The sequence below is a fragment of the Haliotis cracherodii genome, unplaced genomic scaffold, assembly GCF_022045235.1.
Source record: "Haliotis cracherodii isolate W230 unplaced genomic scaffold, xgHalCrac1.p SCAF_11, whole genome shotgun sequence".
Lineage (NCBI taxonomy): Eukaryota > Metazoa > Mollusca > Gastropoda > Lepetellida > Haliotidae > Haliotis > Haliotis cracherodii.
Window position 1 is genome coordinate 16,725,139 of NW_027266266.1, and position 15,674 is coordinate 16,740,812.

The 15,674-nt window shown below is 43.1% G+C and overlaps 1 protein-coding gene across 1 annotated transcript in view; it reads right to left on the bottom strand.

Moving 5' to 3' along the window:
* Nucleotides 1-13,002, bottom strand: part of LOC139455464 (equilibrative nucleobase transporter 1-like) — a 34,105-nt gene extending 21,103 nt beyond the window's left edge. Inside the window, exons 1-2 of the mRNA XM_071237015.1 lie at nt 12,932-13,002; nt 7,125-7,268 (exon numbers count right to left, since the gene is read on the bottom strand). Coding sequence (XP_071093116.1) covers nt 7,125-7,194 — 70 coding nt within the window. The 5' untranslated portion in view covers nt 7,195-7,268; nt 12,932-13,002. The remainder of the gene's footprint in view (nt 1-7,124; nt 7,269-12,931) is intronic.
* Nucleotides 13,003-15,674: the final 2,672 nt, after the last annotated feature.

Consider the following 15,674-nt stretch of genomic DNA (forward strand, 5'->3'; position numbering starts at 1 on the left):
TCAGAATACAATTAAAGCCACAGGAAAACCACCATCCAGCCACAAGCTGAAAACATCAGGAGCAGTGTACAACATTCTGTGCAATTGTGGACAAGCTTATATTGGCGAAACATCTAGGACCCTCAAAACCCGAATTAAGGAACATCAAAGTTCAGTCACCAAAAATGACGTAAATCAGCTCTATCAGACCATATCCATGACAACCATCAATCAACCAAGGGTGCTACATACCACCAGAATACCACTTACTCATCAAAGACCCCAATCAGTCATAATCCTTTTGCTGCTTATATTACTGGCTTCACAGTTTGTATATATTACAGGCTTCACCGGCCAATATCAAACCTGTCAACCCTTCCTCATTTTGCGGGAGACTCAAGCAATCGCCCAGTCTCCCGCATGATGGACTATTTCACCAGCCAAACAGAATTCTTCATTATTTCAAAAATTCGCCTCCATTGTCCCGTGAGTAAGTGAGTGAGTGAGTATGGTTTTACACCACTTTATAGCAATATTCCAGCAATATCACAGCAGGGGACACCAGAAATGGACTTCACATTGTACCCATGTCGGGAACAGAACCCGGGTCTTCGGAATGACGAGCGAATGCTTTAACCACTAGGCTACCCAACTGCCCCTCCCATGAGTAAAAACAAAGAACGAAGCCTGACACTTGGTCGGATTGAACACAGCGTCACCTTGTCAAGCTACCGATCATTAAATTTCAATATCTGTTTGCGTTTACCTGAGATGATCTTTGAACGAAAGTGATATGGGTAGAATGTGCTAGGTTTATTCTTGGAGGTGGAAAATGTAAACGGAAATTAAGCAGGCTGTACGTATAAGAAACTTATTAATTATTTTTTGTTTTAAAATATTTGGTTTTCTTAAGAACATTAATGAAAATGAAAGTTGGAAATTATCTTATCTTCACTATTTCAAAAATCTCCCCCTTTGGAGGCAAATCTACCCCATTTTGAAGCCAAATCGCCCACTTTGTCATGATGAGGGGTTGACAAGGCTGCAATATGTTTTATCCTTCTGTGTACATAACACGCTTCTTCACTCCAGCAGGGTAACTGTATCTTAAACCTACTCAACTGTTTAAACACTGCCTCCTATCCTGTACATAGACTTGTCAACCATACTCTGTAATGGTGTTGCAACCTACACCAAAACGTCGCTCCTAATTGTAATAAAAAAGTTGTTCATCCATATATTTTATCCTTACTTAGTAAATGCCTCACTTCTAAATACCTCTCCTCAGTCATCCTTTTTAAAAATGAATTCTGCGTAAACTGCTGTTTCAGGAGACTTCTAATTTGCCTCTATCCCTGTTTTGCCCCATTGAATAGCTTCACATGTCACAGAAGCTCACCAAAATACCACATAGGAAGTTATAATAGGAATCACATATTGCCTTTGTTCATTATTAACATCCATTAGTTTATGTATTTGTGATGTCTCCTTTCAGTCAGTAGATTTATAGAAATTTGTCACACACTCACACACATGATGAAAAGGTTACATTATTAATTATGCACAACATGTTACACTGATCGGTTTTGAACCTTTCCTGCCTATTGGTATGCAAGCAGATGAACAGTCATTTATCATTGTGATATATTTAACAAATAAATGATGAGTGGTTGTTGTTTATAGTACAATAAAAGAATTCAGGGAGAATAAACCATGAGGGGCGCGATTCCCTGTAGGGATGTTGAAAAAATGTACAAGCTTTAAAAATGTTTACCCCAATTATAATAATGATGACTGCCTGAATTGAATCCAACCACAATGTCGGACAAGTCCATTTTACAAACAGGTGGGTTAAGTTTGGTATTTCCTGCAAAATCTCACAATCTTCACACTGATAATCTGTATCCTTTCTCTTAATACCGATTGTCATATCTCTCCCATATTTGGATGCGATCGTTCGGCCACTGCGTTTGTCTCCGTACCCCAGCTATGGGGAACAACTCACTGGACACTTCCCTCTCTAAAATATCTTCGTCCAATATATGACGTCATCAAGTTGCGAGGACATATTCATATCTCCAGAAATGACGTCATGGCAGAACAATGTTTTATCATGAAATAAACCATGCTTCGTTCTTCATTGTTCTTTGCGCTTTATCGTGTAGGTGTGTTATATTACATAAATATACAGTTATGTGGAGCTCGACAAAGAGCCGACATTGTCCCATCTATTTCTGAAAAGAAAGATGTAAAAACTATTTGCTGCTTTTTCAAGAGCACACAGTCTGACATAATAAACTAGTACCTATTCTATTCTTAAATCATTATCAATCATGGGATTATTTTCTCTTAAACAAATTGTCTTTAGACATTTGATCTATCCAGTGAGTGAGTGAGTGACTGACTGACTGACCGTGGGGACAATAATATCCAGCAATATCACGGCGGGGGGACACCAGAAAATGGGCTTCACACATTGTACCCATATGGGGAATCGAACCCAGGCCTTTGACGTGACGAGCCAAAGCTTTAACCACTAGGCTACCCCTACGCCCCGTGCTCTATCCAGAGTTGGAGCAGGGCATAAATACAAATAGAGAGACATACATGTGTGCACACATGCACATGACGTAGGACACTGAGACAAAGATGTTTGAATCACCACTGTGACCAGGTCTAGTTACTGAGTGAGTGAGTGAGTATGGTTTTACGCCAGTTTTAACAATATTCTAGCAATATCACAGCGGGGGACACCAGAAAAGGGCTCCACACATTGTACCCATGTCGGGAATCAAACCCGAGTCTTCAGTGTGAAGAGCGAAAACCCAATTTTGAACAAAATAATTTTTTTCACAATTTTCCTGCCATGGACACTTCATTAAGAATCCTAGATAAATCCCTACCTTGAAATATCCTAAGTCTGTGAGGTCAATCTTTATGGGACAACATTGGTCAACTGTACAATGCACAATCTAGGGTCATCCACTGACAAAATGAGTGACATACGGGGTATATGTACTGGCCCAGGGGTCACCACTTTCAGGATGATTATTATGAGGTGTACCAGCTCTGGGGTCAACACAGGACAATGTCAGAGACATACCACCTTAGGGGGCACCACTTTCAAGACATTTTCAGCTTTATACCAGCCATGGGGTCACCACATTCATGACAATATGACAGACATCATTACCAGGCCTGGGGTCACCACACACAGGACAATATCAGAGATGTACCAAACGTTACATAATGGTTACCTGATCAGACCAATATCAGCTGTATGCCAGTCAGCTGCATATGAGCCTGGGCCATCAACGGTACGCCTGCCAAGGGCCAACAGACCCAGGACAATATCAGCTGTATACCAGCCTGGGCCATCAACAGTACGCCTGCCAAGGGCCAACAGACCCCTGACAATATCAGCTGGACACCACCCTGGGCCAACAGACCCAGGACAATATCAGCTGGACACCACCCTGGGCCAACAGACCCAGGACAATATCAGCTGCATACCAGCCTGGGCCATCAACGGTACGCCTGCCAAGGGCCAACAGACCCAGGACAATATCAGCTGGACACCACCCTGGGCCAACAGACCCAGGACAATATCAGCTGCATACCAGCCTGGGCCATCAACGGTACGCCTGCCAAGGGCCAACAGACCCAGGACAATATCAGCTGCATACCAGTCTGGACCAACATCACAGGGCAATAACAGTTGAATACCAGCCTGGGCTGACAGGCCCAGAACTATATCAGCTGTCTACCAGTCTAGGCCAACAGACCCAGGGCAATATCAGCTGAATACCAGTCTGGGCCAACAGACCCAGGGCAATAACAGCTAAATACCAGCCTGGGCCAACATCACAGGGCAATAACAGTTGAATACCAGCCTGGGCTGACAGGCCCAGAACTATATCAGCTGAATACCAGCCTGGGCCAACATCACAGGGCAATAACAGCTGAAAACCAGCCTGGACCAACAGACCCAGGGCAATAACAGCTGAATACCAGCCTGGGCTGACAGGCCCAGAACAATATCAGCTGCATATGAGCCTGGGCCATCAAAGGTACGCCTGCCAAGGGCCAACAGACCCAGGACAATATCAGATGTCTACCCAGTCTGGGCCAACAGACCCCGGACAATATCAGCTGTCTACCAGTCTAGGCCAACAGAACCAGGGCAATATCAGCTATCTACCAGTCTGGGCCAACAGACCCAGGGCAATATCAGCTGAATACCAGTCTGGGCCAACAGACCCAGGGCAATAACAGCTGAATACCAGCCTGGACCAACAGACCCAGGGCAATAACAGCTGAATACCAGCCTGGACCAACAGACCCAGGGCAATAACAGCTAAATACCAGCCTGGACCAACAGACCCAGTGCAATAACAGCTAAATACCAGCCTGGTCTGACAGGCCCAGGACAATATCAGCAGAATACCAGCCTGGGCCAAAATACATAGGGCAATAACAGCTGAACACCAGCTTGGGCTGACAGGCCCAGAACAATATCAGCAGAATACCAGCCTGGGCCAAAATACATAGGGCAATAACAGCTAAATACCAGTCTGGACCAACAGACCCAGGGCAATGACAGCTGAATACCAGCCTGGGCTGACAGACCCTGGGCAATAACAGCTGAATACAAGCCTAGACCAACATACACAGGGCAATAACAGCTAAATACCAGCCTGGACCAACAGACCCAGGTCATAACAGCTAAATACTAGCCTGGACCAACAGACCCAGGGCAATAACAGCTGAATACCAGCCTGGACCAACAGACCCAGGGCAATAACAGCTAAATACCAGCCTGGACCAACAGACCCAGTGCAATAACAGCTAAATACCAGCCTGGTCTGACAGGCCCAGGACAATATCAGCAGAATACCAGCCTGGGCCAAAATACATAGGGCAATAACAGCTGAACACCAGCCTGGGCTGACAGGCCCAGAACAATATCAGCAGAATACCAGCCTGGGCCAAAATACATAGGGCAATAACAGCTAAATACCAGTCTGGACCAACAGACCCAGGGCAATGACAGCTGAATACCAGCCTGGGCTGACAGACCCTGGGCAATAACAGCTGAATACAAGCCTAGACCAACATACACAGGGCAATAACAGCTAAATACCAGCCTGGACCAACAGACCCAGGTCATAACAGCTAAATACTAGCCTGGACCAACAGACCCAGGGCAATAACAGCTGAATACCAGCCTGGACCAACAGACCCAGGGCAATAACAGCTAAATACCAGCCTGGACCAACAGACCCAGTGCAATAACAGCTAAATACCAGCCTGGTCTGACAGGCCCAGGACAATATCAGCAGAATACCAGCCTGGGCCAAAATACATAGGGCAATAACAGCTGAACACCAGCCTGGGCTGACAGGCCCAGAACAATATCAGCAGAATACCAGCCTGGGCCAAAATACATAGGGCAATAACAGCTAAATACCAGTCTGGACCAACAGACCCAGGGCAATGACAGCTGAATACCAGCCTGGGCTGACAGACCCTGGGCAATAACAGCTGAATACAAGCCTAGACCAACATACACAGGGCAATAACAGCTAAATACCAGCCTGGACCAACAGACCCAGGTCATAACAGCTAAATACTAGCCTGGACCAACAGACCCAGGGCAATAACAGCTGAATACCAGCCTGGACCAACAGACCCAGGGCAATAACAGCTAAATACCAGCCTGGACCAACAGACCCAGTGCAATAACAGCTAAATACCAGCCTGGTCTGACAGGCCCAGGACAATATCAGCAGAATACCAGCCTGGACCAACAGACCCAGGGCAATAACAGCTGAATACCAGCCTGGGCTGACAGGCCCAGAACAATATCAGCAGAATACCAGCCTGGGCCAAAATACACAGGGCAGTAACAGCTAAATAACAGACTGGACCAACAGACCCAGGGCAATGACAGCTGAATACCAGCCTGGGCTGACAGACCCTGGGCAATAACAGCTGAATACAAGCCTAGACCAACATACACAGGGCAATAACAGCTAAATACCAGCCTGGACCAACAGACCCAGGTCATAACAGCTAAATACTAGCCTGGACCAACAGACCCATGGCAATAACAGCTGAATACCAGCCTGGACCAACATACACAGGGCAATAACAGCTGAATACCAGCCCGGGCCAACAGACCCAGAGCAATAACAGCTGAATACCATCCTGGGCCAACAGACCCAGAGCAATAACAGCTGAATACCAGCCTGGACCAACAGACCCAGGACAACATCAGCAGAATACCAGCCTGGACCAACAGACCCAGGGCAATAACAGCTAAATACCAGCCTGGACCAACAGACCCAGGACAATATCGGCTGTATACCAGCCTGGACCAACAGACCCAGGACAATATCGGCTGTATACCAGCCTGGACCAACAGACCCAGGACAATATCGGCTGTATACCAGCCTGGACCAACAGACCCAGGACAATATCGGCTGTATACCAGCCTGGACCAACAGACCCAGGACAATATCAGCTGTATACCAGCCTGGACCAACAGGCCCAGGACAATATCAGCTGTACAATTGTTTGGGGCCAACACACAGGACAATATCTGACTTATGCCACCTTTCGGCCAATTTCAGCAACTGTCCTCCCCTTACTGTAAAGTAAATAGAGTAAATTAAGGGTCAGCCAGCACACTGAAACAAATCAGTTGCGGAAGGAAAAAAACATGACATACCAACATCATTTGATTCAGATAACTAATGATTTCCTTCACCGAGTACAAATTTGACACTAACACAGTGAGTGAGTGAGTGAGTTGGGTTTAACGTCGCTTTTAACAGTATTCCAGTTTTATCACGGCGTGTCAGCTTAATGTGGGAGGAAAGCCCGAAGTGATGCAGGTCTTAGACGTTTACCACTTCTGTGAAACCCACGAGCACGGGTATGGTGCTGACAAACCTAGAAACATAATCGGGGTGAACCAGGATTCAAACTTGTAATCATAGGTTTCTGGCGTGTCCAGTGGACGCAACTCTGCACAGCGAATCGCGGCGCCTTAGACGACTGGGCCACCCGTGCCCCCTGACACTAACACAGACTCACACACAATACATGATGACTTTTTACACAAAACAAAAAGACCATACCTCCAAATAGTAAGATTTCTAAGAAGCCCCATACCACGACAAGAATGTTGAGAGGAGGTACTTTCGCCATCCAGACTTCGGGTCAGAGTACGTACAAATGTGGTGTCATGTCCGTGCCACTTTTATGATTGAAGTCGAAGTTATCTGAAACAGATGCAAATAGGAAATTTTGTTATTCATGACAAAGAACATAAATCACCTACTGGCAACAGGTATTGTACAATGTTTTCATCAACATGCAACACATGTTCGCCTGATAGGGTAGACAGCATTACTAGCATCATAATCAAGAGTCCTATGTTAGTTTTTGTTTGCTTATTTGTTGTTTAACGCCGAACTCAGCAATATTCCAGCTATAAGATGGTGGTCTGTAAAATAATCCAGTCTGGACCAGACAATCCAGTGATTGACATCATGAGCATCGATCAACTGTAAAGGAGAAGTTTCGCTATAGATCCTTATACCGTTGTCAAGCAAGCCTGAAAAATATTGCCATTGGCCCTTAGGAGTGTATTGAGGGAGGTGGAGCTGGTAAAGTGGGTGTCAGTATTGGCTTGCTGTTTGAGGAGGCGGTTGATGATGTAGAAGGCTTTTCCTATGAATGGGAGGGCGATGCGGAAAGGCGCTGATTCGGGTTTTGGGGTCGCAGATCTGTGTGTGGGATGGAGTACAGAGGAGATGACTTTGTCGACGAGATTTGGTGGATAATTGTTGAGGTGGGTGAAGACTTGCTTGACAACGGTATAAGGATCTAGACCGAAACGTCACCTTTACAGTATTAAGGAAGTTATTATCCATAAATTGTGTCTACTTTGTCAATGTAGGTATAATCATTGCAATAGCATTGTCACGGTTATTAACATGTTTGTAATACTGTTGCAATTTAGGTATAAATCATCACAATAAGCATTGTGACAGTTATTTACATGTTTGTAATATTGTTGCAATAAAGGAATAAATCATCACAATAGTATTAAGATAGTTATTTACATGTTTGTAATATTGTTGCAATAAAGGAATAAATCATCACAATAGTATTAAGAGTTATTCACATGTTTGTAATATTGTTGCAATTTAGATATAAATCATCACAATAAGCATTGTGACAGTTATTTACATGTTTGTAATATTGTTGCAATAAAGGAATAAATCATCACAATAGTATTAAGATAGTTATTTACATGATTGTAATATTGTTGCAATAAAGGAATAAATCATCACAATAGTATTAAGATAGTTATTTACATGTTTGTAATACTGTTGCAATATAGGTATAAATCATCACAATAGCATTGTGACAGTTAATTACATGTTTGTAATATTGTTGCAATATAGGCATAAATCAACCTCTCACCTCATTCAAGAAACTGACTCAGTAGTCAAACTGCCAAACATGTTCACCCGGGACCAACGTTTCTCAACTTGATGTGTGCTCTGTGTGTTGTACACAGGTCCATATGCCACACATGGGTGACCTCATTGATCTGTGGTACCGAATCTTATCAAAGGGTGCCACAAAACCTTCCAGATGCAGTTAAGTCTATTGCTAGCCACTCAAAAATAATTTCATGGAGCACAATTTTCACAGTGTTCATAGATGCCACAGCTGCCTCTATATTTGCATGAATTGCGAATAATGAAATGATTTGGGCTTACTGTCATGTAAACCGCAGTCTCCCACATCAGCATCTAAGTCTTTTTAGATTTGTAGAACTGGTACAAGGGATTGAGAAGTCAGAAGGAGCTTGAAGCTGAGCCAGATAGAGTTCGGTGCTGCTCTCCCTGTGACCCAGGAGGAAGGTGTACAGAGAGTCTGAGGGAGACTGCTGTGTCTGAAGGAGAAGTTGTGCACTGGGCAGACTCCTGGAATTTTTGGATGAGGTTGGATAGCACCTGAAGCAATAATAGTTTGGTCCTCTGTCATTTCTGTAGGGCTGTTCCACTTAGGTAAACAGGTAACAATTACCAGAGCATTCAGCCTCACCTAAATCCTCGTACATGTCGTCTGACTTTGGGATACTACTGTGTCAAGTGTGGGTGGGGTGGGTGATTTGGGTTTAACGCCGCTTTTAACATTATTCCAGCTATATCGCGGTGTGTGTCAAGTGTGGTATGTGTTTATTTACATACGTTCATCAAACAATTATTAAATCTGCCAAACCTGTTTGGCAGTGTCTTTGTTGTTGGTTACCTTGAGAAACAATCAAAACACTGCCGACTCATGACGAGAAAATGTTCAGGACTTTAACAGCTGTCATGGTGATTACACAACACTGCTCATTTACAAAAGCAAAGAAGAAATCAAACGATATTATTCTCTCAACTACTATCATCATAGAATTTGAAGTCTAAGGTCTGCTAGTTTTCGTTTGCTGTTTTATTTGTTTGTTTGTTGTTTAACGCCGAACTCAGCAATATTCCAGCTATATGATGGCGGTCTGTAAATAATCAAGTCTGGACCAAACAAACAGCACCCACATCATGAGCATCGATCCATGAAATTGGGATATGATGACATGCATCAACCAAGTCAGCAAGCTCGACCACCCGATCTCATTAGTCGCCTGTTATGACAAGCATAGTCACCTTTTACAGCAAGCATGGGTTGCTAGGTAGACCTTTTCTACCCCGGATCTTCAAGGGTCCTTAATTTTGAGAGACTTGAGGAGCATTACAGTACATTTTAAGCAAAAAAGGCCGGGCAGTGGCAAAAAAAGGTGTTTCAATACGGTTGCCATATTAAAAAACAGATTCAAAACTCTTGAACTAATTAAGATTTTGTGAATACACCAAGCTTTTTAGAAAGTGGTCAAATGTAACAAATGTTATATTTGGGATTACACTTTCTTAGTAAAATACAAATTCCAGTACTTTTGGGGTTGAATCCCGTCCGAGGATTCAAACCCACACTGCCAGAGTGAGGCACCTGATCGCCAGCACACAAAGTCAGCGATCTAACCCACTCAGCCACCGAGGCTTCCAGAAAAATGGAAGTCCGAAAACTGGTAGTCAAGATCACATACTTTGTGTACCCCTCTGATAAGTGTAAACTGCCACAATAACAAGAGGTCATCACTGGTGGGAACAAGCATGTGAAGTTTCAGTTTTATTGGCTTCGTGACTTGTTTTCAGGGCTATCCTTCAGATCAGGTGAGCAGAACAATGACACTGTTATTTTAGTATGCCACACTAAGCTCAACCATGTGTTGCGAATAAATCATATGCCTATTATTTGTTCCAAAAATTCATTTCATGGTTATATGAACATGCACTGCTCATAATAGATGATGAAGAATTCAATGCTTCTGATGGATTTTCAGTCCCAGTCAATAAATCATTGTTCTCAATCAATATTTTTCAGTACTATGCCTCAGGCCTTTGTGTACAAACATTAAGGTACAAGCAAGATTACAGTTAACATATTTTTTTCCTTTTGTGCAAAGTACAAATATTTTTTTTAATAAAATTGGTAATAATGTATTTTCTCAATGTTCCTACAACTGAAAGTGCCTACAATCTAATCAAACCAATTTACGGTTCGGTGGTTGTATATAAATTATTCATGTACCAGAACTGGCAAGTGATCAGTTATCGCCGACTCCCTGTTATAGTGAGTGAGTTGGGTTTAACATCGCTTTTAACAGTATTCCAGTTATATCACTGCGTGTCAGCTTAATGTGGGAGGAAAGCCCGAAGTGATGCAGGTCTCAAATGTTTACCACTTCGGTGAAACCCACGAGCACGGGTATGGTGCTGACAAACCTAGAAACATAATTGGGGCGAACCGGGATTCGAACCCACAGTCATAGGTTTCTGGCGTGCCCAAGGGAACTCCCTGTTATAGCGTACACATGATAGCATCTCGTTTTACTTTTACTCAGTTTCATTAGAAGACAGAAATATTTATCCAAAAATGATGAACAAAACTGACTCTTGTGAGGAAATTAAAAAACAAACCATATAATCACCATGCTCAAATACAACTTTTGAAGAGACATGCGGGCGGTCTCACGTGACTAATTCATGCGAAAATATAAATTAAACAACACGATGATGCACTTTCAGTTCTGTCATTGCTTGCTATTTGTGCAATAAACCAGAAGTTGTCATCCATAAAGTTGTAAGTTTTTCTTACTTATTTGCCACCTTCCAGAATGCAAATCAAACAGTTAGTACCAAACAGAGTAGTGAGTGAGTGAGTTGGGTTTGACGCCGCTTTTAACAGTATTCCAGTTATATCACGGCATGTCAGCTTAATGTGGGAGGAAAGCCCGAAGTGATGCAGGTCTCAAACGTTTACCACTTCGGTGAAACCCACGAGCATGGGTATGGTGCTGACAAACCTAGAAACATAATTGGGGCGAACCGGGATTCGAACCCACAATCATAGGTTTCCGGCGTGCCCAAGGGACGCAACTCTGCACAGCAAATCACAGCGCCTCAGACAACTGGGCCACCCGTGCCCCCTCAAACAGAGTAAATCAGGCAGACTGAAACAAATGGTTACATCTGCATGATGTACTGTGTTTTGTTCTTACCTGGGATCCGCACATGGTCTGGAGAAATGCACTCTAATACCTGTGTATCATGCCCTGCCACTCTACTCAATATTATATAATCTGAAGGGACTAGGACTGGAACGGGTACCCAGGTCGGGTGGGTGCTGAGAAGGACCCAGGAACCTACAGGACTACCCCGACCCATGGTTTGTCACCTGATATATTTTGTTGTGACAAAAATTATTTAGACTCTATGGTTACACTACAAATCACTAAAGTTCACATTTCTTTCTGACTATGCACCCATTCCTTCTGACCTTTATAGGTTTGAATAAAGACAAAACTTCAGTCAACTTCTGTGTATGCATGACCAGATCGTTTTAAAAGTATATCTAAATATATTTTGCAAGGGCTACCGTGAAACTTTTCCCAATCGGACAATGTTTGTTGTCTAACACCGCACTCAACAATATTCCAGCTATATGACTGCGGTCTGTAAGTAATCAAATCTGGACCAGACCATCCAGTGATTTACAACATGAGCATCGGTCCACGCATTTGGGATCGAAGACATGCATCAGCCAAGTCAGTGAGCCTGACCACCCGATCTCATTAGTCGCCTCTTATGACAAGCATAGTCACCTTTTACGGCAAGCATGGGTTTCTGAAGACCTATTCTACCCCAGATCCTACAGCAGGTATCCAGGTTGGGTCAGGTAATAGGGAGTCAAGTACCCGGGTAGTAAATTTGAACTCCCCCCCCCCCCCCACCCCCGAGAAGGGACTGTCAATTTGCTGGAGCCTCCAAATATTATGGCAGTGCAGGTCATGCTTAAATTTTTTCCAGTTTACCACAACACATATGTATTCTGCATGCATAAATGAACAAACTGTTTGAATTCACAAACTAAACTGGAACATGCACACAAAAAGTAACATTAATCAGAAAAGTTCATCGTTTGAAAAGTCTCTGAGAAAACACTTTTAAGCCTTTTTATAATGATCAAGAAATTATATAGTTTGCATATAGTTTCACAAAAAATAAAGTTATTGGTACAGTCGACTTTGTACACGGAATATGTCAGAAGTAACATGAAAAAATGGCGACAACCGGTCGGTGACCATTTCTTCATACGTTTTAACAAACAATTTTGTACCCATCTCTTGAGACCTTCAGCGGGTACCTGGGTCGGGTAAGAGGGGTGGATACCCGGGTATTAAATTTGGACTCATCCCAGCCCAAAAACTCACACACTTTTGAATGTTTACAAATACTTATATTTCCACAACCCACATATAGCCATTTACCTGTACATTGATGGCTAAATGCAGTCTATCTCAATATGTAGCAGCCGACTGCAGGAGGCAGGCACGTCAGTAACTTTATTACCCACGTGGAGAAGATACAGGTGGTAAGATACTAAATCCGTACGTCACACGTGTGTCGTACAAGGTTGACCTTGTTTTATTCGTTTTGATTGGATAACCGTGACCTCTGTCACACCGGGACTACTTTTTTCATTCATAAAAAATCGCGAGACGTCATTCATTTTGCGATTACAAGGCAGAACTGAAGAAATTCATGAGAACGAGAGATATTTACAAACACTTTATTAAACCAAACAAGATAGTCACACGCATCAAATTCGGTTTGCATTCTATATAAGTTATGCATAGAGCTCCTACAGACATATAATTGAGCTAGATCTATAAATCGATTTACAATGTACGACTGCCGATCGAGCGCGTCCCTTGAGCGTGACGCACCCGACCATTTTCGCAACTTTCAATTTGATTTAACGTAAAAGGATAAGCGTGGTGAAATGAAGTCTGTTTAAACTATCTGGACAGATATCTAGACTTACTTGGGATGATCCGGTTGTGCCATCGGTGTCCCCTTTGAAGCGTATGTTGTGGCGCTGTTTCGGGAAGTGTTGTTCATGAATGAACGAACACGACAGCACGACCAGATCACTTAAAGTTCACAGTTCCGATACAAATCATTCGAAAACTCCGTGGAAGTGTGCCTGACTTCTGATTTTGTGGCCCCAAACATCCCAAATGTGAACAGTAACATTCCCTATCTCTAGCGTAAAACGCTGTGAGTGGATCGCGGTTGTCTTTTCTTATTCCGGTGGCGACCTTGCCCTTCGATCGTTCGAAGCTGTCACTGACATGCAAGCAGATTTGAGTTTGTTGATTTCCACGTCTTCAGTAAAGGGTGGTACAGTTAACATGAATGTCTTTGGCGAACAGTCTGATTTCCCTCTTCCAAAATGGTACGGACATGATATAAATTCAGCTGATAGATCAAGGAAACCGAACCATTTTGATTGCACAGACGGGGCCCCGGCAGTGTGATGCGTGTGACTGTTGGTCCGATATTCAAAGGGCGGCGCTAATGTGACATTTCAAATTTTCTTATCGGTGTCCTGCGTACTAACAACATGGCGCTTGAATTACCATAAGTTGAAGACTTTCTTCCAAAAGGATCTTGAGCGTCGGTGCTGGTTTGTTTGCAAACAGATCAGCAGGCGCATGTTGTTAATACGTATGCATAAACATGTCAACAATGCCCATATTTGGTCATATACCAATATTCATGCGCAACCAAATTTTGCAACCGGTTTCAGTTTGGTCTGTCAACGAACGCAAGTTGTTATGTATTTACGCTTTAATATATATTTAACGTGGGTAATAAATAAAATACCACACTCATTCTCGTTAGATACCATTTTTACGAAACTCGTGAACTTTCTATGGTATCTGACCTCGCTTTCGCTCGGTCAGATACCATAGAAAGTCCACTCGTTTCGTAAAAATGGTATCTAACGAGAATGAGTGTAGTATTCTCTATTTCTTCATCAGCTGATGAGAGTTATCCCCTGCTAAGTGAGTAAACTTCCGGATAAGAGAGAGTCCTGCCGGATAATCTTTTACTTTTGAAAACGACACTCCGCACGGCATATACATACAAATCTGCTATAGACTCGGCTAAGTTCAATAAATCATTTGCTATCTTGAGCTAGTATTATTTGAAGTATTGACTAACGACTAACAAGTATCCATCCCCAGCAGTATCAACGTGTGGTGATACGAGTTATTTGCTGTTAAGTGGCTATATGTCCGGATGAGAGTGGGTCCTTGGAGATAATTTATCACTTTGGAAATAGATGACGCGACATGGACGGACTTTCATCCTCTTTTCTTTTAGGGGCGGTGGGGTAGCCTTGTGATCAAAGTGTTCGCTCGTCACGCCGAAGACCCGGGTTCGACTCCCAGCATGGGTACACTGTGTGAGGCCCATTTATGGTGTCCCCCGGCGTGATATTGCTGGAATATTGCTAAAAGCGGTGAAAAAAAACATACTCACTCACTCCTTTCTTTTCGACTTGATGATTGTAGTGCTCACTGCTCAGCCAGTCGTATAGCTTCTGTTGTGAACAGCATCTTCGTTGAAAAACACTAGAGAAATTGGCTCATTTGCCCATGGTTGTTTACAAACATTTGTCCTAGATTCCTGTACGTGTGCTTAACGTGCTAACAGTATCCTACAAAAACACAGCTACGAACCTTAACGAAACGCACGTGCAGCACAAAATCGAATGAAGTGCACCGCTCGCTGACCAGCTATCAGGTCATAACTGTACTCTGAACACGAAAGGGGCGAGGTTGGCCGAAAGGTCAAAACTGGCGCGTTAAAGATCAAATGCGAGCTCTCTTCAGACGTGTCTCAAATTGTTATTGTTTATTCGGCAAGACTAGTAATTCTTGAATGGTTAAGTAAATCGTGGTTAACTATCGCGAGAATTAAAAAAAAATGAAAATAAAAATACACAATTATGACATATTTGTTTTTGATTAATAAGTAGTATCGATGTAACTGCCTTTATACTGGAAAGGAAGCTTTTTTAGTTGTAATCTGTCTGATATTATGCTTTGTTCGCTTCTTGACTAACGCCGCACTCCGCAATATTCCAGCTATATGACGGCGGTCTGTAAATAATCAAGTCTGGACCAGACACTCCAGTGAATCACATCATGAGCATCG